We start from the raw sequence: 12,778 nt of genomic DNA, 5'->3' as shown, positions 1-12,778 counted from the left end.
TAGTATTTAAAATACCTTGTTTTTTCCTTTTGGGGCGACGCATTTGATACAAGTTCTAAACAAAATCTTAATCCCGCTACAAGAAAAACGAATGTTAATTTTTAGCGATATGAAAACATCCTGTCTCGTTCGCTTCCTGTCTTGACCGGAAGTGATAACAATCTTTCAGCTGTCATGGCTGAAAAGAAGAATGTTTTGGGGCTGCCACTGCTGTTTTTGCTAATAGCTGTTGCTCTCCTGCATTTATTAATTTGTCCGTTCACTAAAGTTGAGGAGAGCTTTAATTTACAAGCGACGCACGACATTCTGTATCACAGACTTAACTTTGACAAGGTAAGCAGGTGTCATAGATGTGCTAACAAGCTAACAGCACAAGTAAATGAAATAATTAGCATTTTTCCAATCGAACATTTGTGAACACGTTACACAAACCCTAAAGACAACACTTAGTTCAACGCAGTTAGTATGTATTTCAGAGCTTCAGAGGTTAGCAGCTTATCATTTGTCGAAAGAAGAAAGCGTTTGAATGTGAAATTGAGTTGAAACTTGTAATGTTTTTAGAAGCATGGGAAATTAATGCAGAATTATTCCTGTTTAACTTGGTTGCTTTCAAGAAGTATGCTTTGTCATTACTGCATTATCTAAACTAGGTACATTTACTATTAGAAACAAAAGAATAGTATTACTATTATTTGTATTGCCCAAATCGTACACTTCAGTGGTTTTACAGAACCATTAATAGTAAGACATATAATCATACATGCAGTATGCACTATTTTGTCATTCTGTATACATATTTCATTAATTTAGTAGCTGTTTTGGAGCTTTTGATGATGATGATCATCATCATCAGAAGATGGAGTTTGCAACCAAAATGCATTTTCTTTATCAAGCTGTGGCTGTATTGGAGTTGTTGATAACACAACCTGTCATGTCTTGCAGTATGACCATCATGAGTTCCCTGGTGTGGTGCCACGGACTTTCCTTGGCCCCCTGTTTCTCTCCATGCTCTGCTCCCCTGTTGTGTTGCTGTCCTCTCTGCTGGATGCACCAAAATTCTACGCGCAGCTGACAGGTAAAGCACTAGTATCTCACTACTTGGTACTTTCCAATCCACTGTTGTGTAAAAACAGTGTTGCCTCTTTGTTTTTAAGCATTTTAAACAAATCTTGATGTGTTCTGGGCAGTCCGAGCTTCCCTCGGAGTGTGTGTTATCGGTGCACTGTGGCACATGCAGAGGGAGGTGAGGAGGCAGTTCGGCTCCACAGTTGCGGGTCTCTTCTGTCTGACGTGTGCCTCTCAGTTTCATCTAATGTTCTACAGCACGAGGACGCTCCCTAATGTACTTGCACTTCCAATAGGTAAGATACATTGGTAGCAATCATCATAATCCAGAGACTCAACTATGCTTTCATTCATCACACAAGTGAATGTACCAGTGACATGATGGCAGCACATTTTTCTCCCCAGTTCTGGTAGCATTCACGTCTTGGATGGCTCAGAAACACGGGCGCTTCATTGGCCTCTCTGCTTTAGTCATCATTGTGTTCCGGTCGGAGCTCTGCATCTTCTTGGGTCTCATGTTACTGATGTCGCTGTTGAGCAGGAGGCTGGGACTGCTGCAGCTGCTTTACTATGCAGTTCCTGCTGGGATCTTTTCATTGGGTGAGTAGTGAATGCGCACTGTTTGAATTGTGCAGACTCAAAAAAAAAAAAAATTAATTGTCCAAACAAGGTTTAATTTCCGTCCTCTTGTACAGCTCTGACGGTGGCCATCGACACAGTCTTTTGGAGGAAGCTGTTGTGGCCTGAAGGTCAGGTTTTGTGGTACAACACTATTCTCAACAAAAGTTCCAACTGGGGAATATCCTTTCGTTTACTTGAATACACATAGCCACTTATGTTTAGCTGTCACTTGTCACTTATCATCCCCCCAGAATCCTCCAAGTTCTCCTTGACTCTCATCTCCCCAGTAAACCTCTCCCTTTCTGTGGTACTTTTACTCGGCTGTGCCCCGTGCCCTCGGCTGCACGCTGCTCTTCATCCCGCTCGGCCTCCTTGACAAGCGGACGAGGATGCTGCTGCTGCCCACCGTGGGCTTCATCCTTATCTACTCGTTGCTGCCCCACAAGGAGATGCGCTTCATCATTTACACGTTCCCTGTGCTCAGCTTGGTGGCTGCCCGAGGCTGTTCTTTCATGTAAGTCGAAACATGTAACCCCAAACCAGACACTCTCATTGCTATATAAGCCAAGAACGACATATGGAGTACAGACATGATGACCTGCTAAAGTGGCAGTTTGGACATTCATTCAGCAGCAACATACTGTGTATTGGACTTGGCTGGTGGATACTGATTTCTTGCTCTTAAAATAGATGCAATGCAGCTATTTTCCAGATGTTGACATCAGTGCCATCATAAGCATGTAAGCTCAGCTGCTCTTTTGTGTGAGACACTGCAGAAGCTATTGCTCCCTTTGTTTTTCCTTTGTGCTTTTAGTTTGTGCAACTACCAGAAATCCTGGATGTATAAACTGGGCTCTGTGGTCGTGGTTGGCCAGCTGTTGACCAATGCAGCGTACTCTAGTATTTGTCTCTACGTTTCCCACCACAACTACCCAGGGGGCAGAGGGCTGCAGGAACTACACAGGCTGTTGCCAGTCACAGCAGGTTGGAATCAATTTCAACACATTTTGTTTCTTATACAAGAATTGAGAAATAGATTTAATAATTGAAAATGTGGAAAAACGTCATCAGATGTGCTTGTAGTATGCAAATTTGGGGGTACTAATCAAAATTGTATTTGCACGTGTACACAAACCATATTAGTATGATTATATTAATTGTAAAAATCATCTTTACTTTTTCAGGAATCATACAAAACACTGTGACCTAATATAATCAGTCATTGAAAACATGCATAAAAGGTTTGTTCTGAGGACACTCGTCTCACATTGTGATGCATACCTTTGTCCTCTCAGATGTCTTTGTTCATATTGACACCTACGCTGCTGAAACCGGAGTTTCTCGATTCTTGGAGGAGAACAGAAACTGGAGGTTTGTGCATTTCATATTGTTTTGAACTAAATCATCAAAAACAATGTACCCAATATTGTCATTTTTGTAATGCTATCACTTACATTTTTTAACAGATATGACAAACGTGAGGACCTGAGCCTCACGAGTCCTGATATCAAAATGTATTCACACCTACTGATGGAGGCAAATGTCACCAAGATACAGCTTCTCCAGGACACTCATCAGCCTCTAGCCTTCATAGAAGGTTACAACAATATTTCCTTCAACATGTCTCACTTCCCTCCTGTCAGTGTGCGACTAGAGAGAAAAACTGTGCTGATGGAGAGAAAGACAGCAACCAGACAACAAACTATAATATAGGAATGATGTGTTGGAATAGGTCATGTTACCTGCGTGACCAAAAAAAGACCAAGGGTGACCAAAACAAGTGTTCTCAAAGGTTAGATTGGAATGTAACAAGCATTTTTCCAGGTGTGAAAAGAATAACATGTCTTGTCATCTGTCACATTTGACCACAATTCAACTGCTGACATGTGCTACCACATAAAAATGTTGCATTGACCTGTCATACATCTGTTTAAAACATGATACCAGTTCAAATGGTTCAGCATTCTCATGCTAATGTGTAATGCATTGTGTTTACCATGAAGAGTGAGGAAAAATGAAATGTCTTCTGGCAGCCCAGGAGACGGTTTTTCTCTTCCACAGAATGCTTTGTATTCTGCACCTCTGCATTTTTATGTTCTGTGGATTGATTTTCTAGATGAATAAAGCTGAAACTGAGTGGAAGCAACAACATTCCTAAACTGGACTTTTAATGTTTCAAGCCTGCACATGACTAATAACTCCGTAAACTCCATGGTCTGATCACTGAAACACTGACTAATTGATAGCACCCAGCCCCCCCCAAAAAATAACCCTCTTCAATATTGCATAAGGAAAACCTTTATTTACAAATGACCACAAAATTTGCATGATTCCAGTCTCAATGCTAAAACATTTATCAAATTAGGTTCAGAAGTTATTTAATATAAAAATGTACAGTACATTGTTTTACTCAATAATAAAACCATAATTTAATCCCCTGGACATAAACTTAAATTGTGCTTAAGAGACAAATTGTATATTCCAAACAAACTGCTTATTCTGAAAATACAGCAATATTATACATGATCTTATTAAAAACATTTCAGCAAGTAAAAAAAAAAAAAAAGTCTATTTCTAAATGACAGTACCATGAGCCACAAATTCACAATGAAAATTAAATAACATTAACTTAAAACATCTTTCAGTCACAGCATTTATTTTTGGGCCATGTTTTCATTCAGAAAACAACTCTGCATCTATCTTTAATACATAATCGGAAAGCATCCTGATGTGATCTGCGCAATTTAACAAAATATTTACAGCATTTTGACCTGAAGTAGTTTTGGATAAGGCACAAGGAGAGAGTAGACACGGAAAACAAAAACATCGATTTACAAGCAAACACATTATCACCAACCCCTACAGCTAGAAAAACCCTCCCTCCCTGATACACTTCTGACTGAGACTTTTCATCACAACAGCTCCAAAGTGTTTAACAGTAGTACACAGAATACAATAAAACCTCCAAATCTGGCCTTTGCATTGAGAATCAATCAGTATATAAATCGATATTTTACATTTTGCCCAACAGAAAATCCCCATTTCACAGCTATTCAACTTGGTCCTTAATAAAGGGTTTTCAAGTTAATGATCGACAATAATCAGTACTGAAAATAAATCAAAGGGAGGTTGACCTTGAGGAACAGCAGACCCTCCATGTTTTCCAGTAAAGGTCTGGGCTGATTAAGGGTACAGTTGACACTAGCTGTGCTGAACAGTGTCTCTGCTGGGACGATGCTGGGAGGGCAGCCCACATAACGGGCAGCTACTTTGGCAAGATTGGGCCACAGGAATTTTTTCAGGTTCCAATAATCGAGGGGATCACAGCTTTGATCAAGTATGTCCTCCTCAAGGTACTCCAGCACTGCCAGCTCTGAGGACTTTGGCTTCTCCTCGTGTTTTATTTTTTGTCGGATGTCAGCCATTAAGGACCAGAGATTGTCCTTGTTGGAGTTGGAGGTGTTGGATGAAACGGGGGCCTCGCTGCAGCCATTGGGCAGCGGAGGCTTAACTGCCACTGAGGTAGAAGAGGACAAGTCAAGCTCCCGGATTAGATCTTGTTTACATTGCTCTGCTTCTTCCTCCGTGAACAATGAAGTCTTGTATCGTGGGTCCAGCATGGTCGCCCAGGTGTACCTTGGGTCGTGCAGAGTTGCGGACATTCTGCTCACCATGGCTTCCTTTAGAGACTTGAGCATGTTGTCTATGCCCACAGTTTCATCGAACAGCAGGTCTATCTTTCTGTTGAGAATGTGAATGAGTGGTATGACTTGTCCCAGAGTGGCAGTGCGGTTGCTCATCTCCCTGTAGGCGACTTCGAAAGGTTTCAGTGCATTGCAGACCGACAACATCACCTCCCACTGGTCGCAGCTGATCATTTCCCTGAAATTGCACTCAATCGACATCTCATCGATGGCTTTCTTCTGTTCTACCAGCCGCTCGAGCATGAAAAAGGAGGTCCTCCATTTGGAAGGAACATCCTGAATCAGCTGGTTCTCTGGCAGCTGGTGGGCCCTCTGGAGCTCAGCCAGCTTCTCCTTGGCCTTTGCTGAGCGATGCACACGTTCACAGATCTTTCGTGCAATACTCAGAAGGTTCTGAACCATTCTCTGGCTCTTTATGGCTTCGCTAACAATGAGGTCTATAGTGTGTCCAAAACACTGCATGGTGACATGGCCATGGTCCTCCAAGGTGTTTCTGATGGTGTTGTTATCAGTTACAGTGAACCCCTTTTTCAGCCCTGACGAGGTGATCCAAGAATCCCACAGATATTCAAGCTGCTTTGGGATGTCATGCATATCGTGATCACAGTCTATTTGTGAGACACTTAGGAGAGCGGAGCAGTGAAAGTCCTGACCCTGGGGTCTGACACTTGACTCGTATGTCGCCCAGTGGGCACTAAGGGTCAGGTACTCCCTTGTCTGGCTACTCACCCAAATGCTTGTTGTGAAGTGGACAACACCACCTTCAGCCTCTTTCAGGTGGGTCAGCACAACATCCTTCACCCTTTCGTACATATCTGGTATGGCAGTGCTGGTAAAGTAAGAAGAAGGTGGTAGAGAATACTGAGGCTGGAGGTACTCTAGTAGTCTGTTCAGTCCAGCATTCTCCACCATAGCTGATGGCTGAAGATCCAGTGCGAGCATTTCTGCGATGAGTTTGGTGATTTTTTTGGCAACCGGGTGGTGTTCATCAAACTTCTCACGGTTCTGTTCCGTTTCATAAACAGAAGTGTCCATGAGCTCTTGTTTAACATGAATTTCAGCAGACGGCACATCACCTGAGATAGTATTGTTACTTTCAAGAACATGTCCATGAAACCTCTGCATGTGCCTGAAGAGGCAGCTTGTGCCAAGGTTTGTAGTCTTTTTGCCTCTGCTAATTGTGCGGCTACAGTGCAAACAAACCACCTTTGTGGGGTCAGCAGGTGAAATGGAGAAATGGTTCCACAGTTTTGACGTCTTTTTGCTGAAAACAGGCAGGGTTTGTGGCTTTTTCTCACGGACAGGGCTCTCAGTTTCTTTGGTTGAAACTGCATCTGTTGCGGTGAGATTGATGTAAGGATGAGGGGAGGATTCCTTCTCATCTGTGCTTTTTTGGTTTTTGAGGACGTCTGGGTGGCGTCTCATGAGATGCCTCATCAGACAGCTTGTACCAAAGTCGCCCCGTTTCCCCCGACTGATGACACATGGACAGTAACGGCACAGTGCTTTTAACTGGTCAACTGGTGACACTATGAAGTGGTGCCAGACTTCAGATTTCACCCGTTTCATGATCTTCTTGTTTTGCTGGAAAACTGAATGTTCCTGATTGAGGCTGGGGCCCTCAGAGAGGTCACATGGTGAGGAAGTTAAGGGTGTATCCTCCCCCTGAGTTTTGAAGGAGAGATTGAGAGAGGATTCCTGCGCTGAGAGATGCATCACCTCATCAGATTCCTCTTTAATATCCATGCTTTCCTCCATGCTTTGGGGTAATTCATCTGATATGGTTTCTGGTGAGGATGGAGGAAGGGGTGATTCTTTTTTTAATTCCAGTGGATCCTGCAGTTGTGTGCGGGACAAAAGGGAGGGCGGGTTTGTGTAGGGTGGGGGAATGTGATTGCCCTGTCCATTCTCCTCAATGACAACCTCTTTGTGGGCCCTCCACATATGACGAATAAGACAACTTGTCCCTAGATCTTTCCCATTTTTACCCCGACTGAATTCATTCATGCAATGGATACATACTGCTTTGGAATTGTCAGCAGGCGACAGGTAGAAGTGTTTCCATACAGCTGATCTCCGACGGGAACTCGAGCTTTTAGGGGTCCCAGGAAGGCGCTCGGCCCCTCCATCTAACATATCTTCAAGGTTGCTTTCATTGGAATGTGAGGAGAGCGTGCTGCAAACAGTGTCAGTGTTGGCATGCTGTTCTTGTTTTGGTTCAACTTTGGGCAACACTTCTTTGGATGACAGATCTGAATTTTCAGCTGAGGAAGTGGACGGTGAAGTGTTCTTTGAGGCAGAAGAAGTAATGCTATTTGTCAAGTCTCCATTTTTTGGTGAGTTTGGGGAGGGAGGTATCAAAGGTGAGGCAAGAGAGCTATTCAGATTATGTGAGGATGCGTCTGCTCCGTCTTGTAAAAGCACAGTGGGGTGAGCCCTTCGTACGTGCCTCATTAAACAACTTGTGCTGAGGTCTTTCTCATTCTTACCCCGACTGAACTCTTTCATGCAGTATAAACAGATTGCTTTGGTACTGTCTCGTGGCGATATGCAGAAATGGTTCCATGCAGGAGATTTTTTCCTCGGGTTGGTATTACTCCTCATAGATGACAAAAGGCTCTGAGTGACAGCATCCATGGCAACATCATAAAGGGTGCTAGTGTATCCACTAAGTAAATTACTATACTCATCACCGTCTCTAGTTACAAAGGGGCCAAATGAGCTACCAAATGCTAGCCTTTCATCATCCTGGGTTTCCTCCTCCATTCCATTTGCATCCCCAGTCTCCTCTTTGATATGTTGACTTTCTTCACTACCATTTTCATACTTTCCACTCTCTGTATTTCCCTCAGCATTAGTGTTTAGGCATTTGTTTGAAAGGGTAGGAGAAGCTGGGTCAATCTCACTTGCTTGGTCTGACTCCAACTGTTTGTCATCCTGAGATAAATGAAAAGGAGGGGGAGAGTCTTTATCCAGTGTTATTGAGGAGCAAGCAGGTGACTTTGCATCCGCAGTCTCATGAGGGTTAATGCTGTAGGATTTGAAGACATAGCCATCCTGGCCCTCAATTTTCAAGCAGCTCCCTTTTGCTTCTCTTTTTTTACTCTCTGTGGAGCCATTAGGTTCACTGACCATATCCTCACTCATGTGAGAGACCTCTTCCTCCCCATCCATGGCAGCAGCCCAAGGGTTTCTGTAGAATAGTCAGGTCTGTGTTGTCAAATGTGATCAGTTTTTTCGGGTGTAGTCATCGATACTGTAGTTCTCAGGCAGGAGTTGTAATGAGAGTGTGGCTGTCTGGGACACAGGGTGCCTGCTTGTCCCTCTCCATTTATGACCAAAGTATTTCCACCTCTGTGCACACAACCTAGAGAGGGAGAGAGAAAGTAGATCAAAGTGTATCCTTAAGAAATGACAAGACTCCAAAACAACAGGTAATACAGGTTTTCTGCAATAACACAGAAGTCTTGTACATGACATTTTCATTTAATTTGGATTTTCTAAAACTGACTAACCAACAGCAATAGTGTGTTGACTTGAAAAGCCACAACTCCTGTTGTAAAATCAAATTATACAAAACTATGCGCACATTCAGTACTTTGATTTTCATTTGAAAGCAACTTCACGGTAATAAATATGGAAATGTTAGGATTTGCAACTTCACAGGCACTGCCTGAACACCCTCAATTTTGCTCTCTGTGAGGCAACACTGTCTCATTTACATGTGCAGGTTCAGCTGGACCTTCAGGTCCTCTAGAGGACCTGCATTCATGGCCCACAGTTTACATATGCAAGCAGCCACCTGGGAAATGGTAATCATCCATCAAGGGCAGGAACACCTCTGCAAGCTTCTTCCGCTGATCTGTTGCGCAATCCGGTGACTTTTCTGAATTACTAGGCCCTGTTCTCATCCCAACATACTCTTTTTTGTCACCTTTTAAGTCTGCATTAAAACATTTTTTTTCTATTTATTGAAATAATAAAGCTTACCAAAGAAATATTCACAATTTAGAATTTTCAGTTTTGGGACAAAGGTATGCTTTGAAACACCAGTAACTTTTTTCTTATCACATGTGATTACCTATAACTGCCTCATGTTACAGTAGATCAATGCACTGCTGAAAATGTGCACAACTCTACAAACACTGTGCTTAAATATTTAATATAGTGAGTGTGGATCCTTGTATAAAGATGTTTTCATTATAGTGCAACACTTCAGCAGCTGTAAGCACTGATTAAAACATTTCTTTTCACAGATCAGCTCAGGGGTAGTTTCTGGTTGAAAATGAACCAAAAGTGACTCATGTGTGTACAGCCAACAGTCGACCCAGTCAGCCATTTTTGCTACAACAATGCATTATCAGCACCACAGAGACAAAATAATCCAGTCATAATAAAGGCAGGTCTACATGTATGAGTATGTCATTTATCAATACACATGTCATGTCATTAAATAGTATGTGACTATTGACCAATACAAAAGAAAGGGAAAAAAAAAACATGTTGCACATCCAACATGAAATAGGTATGGTAAAATACTAGGACAACACTCAACTCTTGTAGTTTTATCTTTACAGTACATGAGCAAACAATACAGACGAGACCTAGAAGAGGATTAACAGATACAGTATGTGTGCATGCAAGACACAAAACGTTAAGCTCTGACAATATTTGCCTAAGTAAACAAGTGTCACCCAAATGCAGTCTAACTAGCAGCAGTCTCTCATAAATTGTCATGATGCAGATAGGTCTATATGTATGAGTGTGACACTGATCAATACACATGGTGAAAATATACAGTACATTCAGCTACAAGAGCCCGGCAACGCACACTGCCTTAATGAAGCTTAATTCGGTTTTTGAGAAAACTGTTTTAAAAAAGTGCTTCAAAGATTTAATCCAACAAAATATTTGCAATGTAATTATATTTCAATATAACGCAATAGTTAAACAGTAACACGATCTCCAGCCCTCAAACTGACCGCTGAGTTGAATAAACAGCTTTTTTTAAAAACAATTTTAACAAAAAACTGAACTTTATATTATCTTTGTGCAATTAGTGTTTAGAGCAGGGTTGTTGCACTGGACTAATACATAATAAACTGTTAAATGGGTGAATATAGTGTGCATTTTGTTAAACCTCTCAAAACCCCCAGCTGAGGGGTCAGGTCAAATGTGGTCTGTGAAGAACAGCTCCTGCCTCGCTTTGCCCTGGGTGCTAAGTACCATTTTTTTCCTTATGTTACTAAATACTATGTGACTATGGACACATACTAGAAAAACAAACAAACAAACAAAAAAAAAAAACAGGAATGTTGCACATACATCATAAAACAAACAGGGAAGAATATGGAGACAACACTCCTTGACAATAAAATGTATTTTTATCTTATCTTTATAATACTTGAGCAAACAATCCAGATGAGACCTTGAAGAGGGTTAACACGGATAGAGTCCGTGTACATGTAAGACACATAACCTCAAGCTCTGACAATATTCGCTTAAATACAGAAGTGTCCAAACGTAGCCGAGCTGGTAGCAGTTTCTAATAAACGTTCAAAAACGAGTCGATCATTCATTTTAATCTAACCGCATGAATGTTACCGGCTTAACCAACTGTATCACTGAAGATTAATGCATGGTTTGATTTAAGCAGGCATCCAAAAAAACAAACAAAAAAAACAACAGGCTGAGCCATTTCCTAGGAGAGCAGTGTCAAACAGTTTTTCCGGGTTTGGCTTAAGTGCTAGTCAGGAAGATGTGAGAGGACAGTAGAAAATTGCCAACGCTGACTAGCTTTCATCTTCACATAACACGCCAATTTGTAAAAGGTTATTTACACCGGCTTTCGGCTCATCCTCGCTGAACAACAGCTACCACAAATCCCGAAACCCGTGCGATCCACATACCAATAAATATTCAACGTTAGAAAGAAATATTCTTGGCAGTTACGCTACATCATCAGTAAACACCACGGTGGCTATCCTGGTGCTAACTGGGTTAGCCGCAAGGCTAATGAACACACAAAAACAACACACAGGTACAACACTTCCGTCACATGGGGTTGTAGCACAAATATTGCAGACAATGTAACTTCTACAACTACCCCATTAAGGTCGCACTGGCCTGGGAAATGCGTTAAGTAAATTTCGGACCACACCACGACTGTTAGCTGGTTAGCTGCCAGCTAGGCCACACACAGGACTTACTAGCTAACCTGGCGAGGCAGAACCCAGCCGTGGCAACACACGAACCACACGGGATCCGAATCAGACCAGCAGTCACCACGACGTCCTAACCACATTAAACCCTCTTCAGACGCGTACATGTGCTCAGGATACTTACTGTGAAGTACGGCGTTGTGATCAGTGGGTTTCGGCTCCTAAACAGTTAAAAATGACACATTTGATTGATCCGGAGGGGGGATTCACTTTGTTGCTTTTGTCTCCTGGCTTGCTAGCAGTTCGCGTTCGGCCGAAGCAGCTCCACACAGCGTCGGACGGAAGGAACATGTTTTAATGATGTCACCGGGCGCAGGGTCTTCAGTATGGCGATGGGGGTATATGTCACATAACACTGCTTTACCTTGATTTTTCACTTGTTCAGAACAGTTAAGCGCGACTAACTATTAGAATGACAGTTGAGTGGCCTTTTGAGATATGTTGCTTTATATATTACAAGGAAGAACATGTTATATTAACAGTAACGGTTAACTTGGGGAACATTTTCACTCTTTAAGTAACTTTGACCAACAACAACAACACTAATACGCGGTTATTCTTACTCAAAACCACATACATATTTTTTAAACGGTCGCTAAATTATAGTTAGTGGTGGATTATCTTCACATATTGGCCGAACTAAATTGACTTCGGCTCGAAATGTAACTTGTAAAAACCCAAATAGCGACTGTTTGTTTAATTAAACGGATAAAATCGCACATAACACATAAAGCAGCTTGTAACTACGGAATAATTACTGCCCAATGAAATCATGGCCTCTGCTGTGTGTTGCATTCACGGTCTCGGGCTGTACAGCGTGAATATTTGAATAAGAACAATGTCTGCGGTTTTATCACCACAACACGTTGCTGCTTTAAACCGGTGGGGTTTCTTGAACTTAGGGACAGAGCCCGGGGCGAAGTGGTCACCAGGGTGGGGCATTTAGCAGTGGTTTGTTGTTCTGCCTGTGTCCTGACTGTCCTCTGTGACTGGAGGAGAAATGCTGAATCAATTGGCCAGACCGTGACAGATAGACACACCAGTTTGAAAGTCATATCCGATGGTTGTGACTTATAACAGCGGTCCGGAGAGCCAGTAACAGAGACAGGTCCCCAGCCCCACTCAGACACTGCTACTGCCCCGATTCACGCTTTGTTCGGAGCTTTG

The 12,778-nt window shown here is 42.3% G+C and overlaps 2 protein-coding genes across 2 annotated transcripts; one reads left to right on the top strand and one right to left on the bottom strand.

Moving 5' to 3' along the window:
* Window positions 1–174: 174 nt before the first annotated feature.
* On the top strand, window positions 175–3,831 carry alg12 (ALG12 alpha-1,6-mannosyltransferase). Its single transcript, XM_041964213.1, has 9 exons — window positions 175–333; window positions 943–1,075; window positions 1,188–1,361; window positions 1,471–1,665; window positions 1,761–1,864; window positions 1,977–2,200; window positions 2,501–2,670; window positions 2,982–3,057; window positions 3,153–3,831. Exons 1-9 carry the CDS (start codon window positions 175–177, stop codon window positions 3,397–3,399), a joined length of 1,482 nt encoding a protein of 493 aa, XP_041820147.1. The 3' UTR covers window positions 3,400–3,831.
* A 135-nt stretch (window positions 3,832–3,966) lies between these two features.
* Window positions 3,967–11,861, bottom strand: zbed4 (zinc finger, BED-type containing 4). Its single transcript, XM_041964470.1, has 2 exons — window positions 11,736–11,861; window positions 3,967–8,757 (listed from the first exon to the last, which is right to left on the bottom strand). The coding sequence occupies exon 2, from the start codon at window positions 8,562–8,564 to the stop codon at window positions 4,788–4,790; it is 3,777 nt and encodes a 1,258-aa protein (XP_041820404.1). The 5' UTR covers window positions 8,565–8,757; window positions 11,736–11,861; the 3' UTR covers window positions 3,967–4,787.
* Window positions 11,862–12,778: the final 917 nt, after the last annotated feature.

Source organism: Chelmon rostratus, chromosome 22, assembly GCF_017976325.1.
Source record: "Chelmon rostratus isolate fCheRos1 chromosome 22, fCheRos1.pri, whole genome shotgun sequence".
Classification (NCBI taxonomy): Eukaryota; Metazoa; Chordata; class Actinopteri; order Chaetodontiformes; family Chaetodontidae; genus Chelmon; species Chelmon rostratus.
This window is presented reverse-complemented; position numbering and strand designations above follow the sequence as displayed.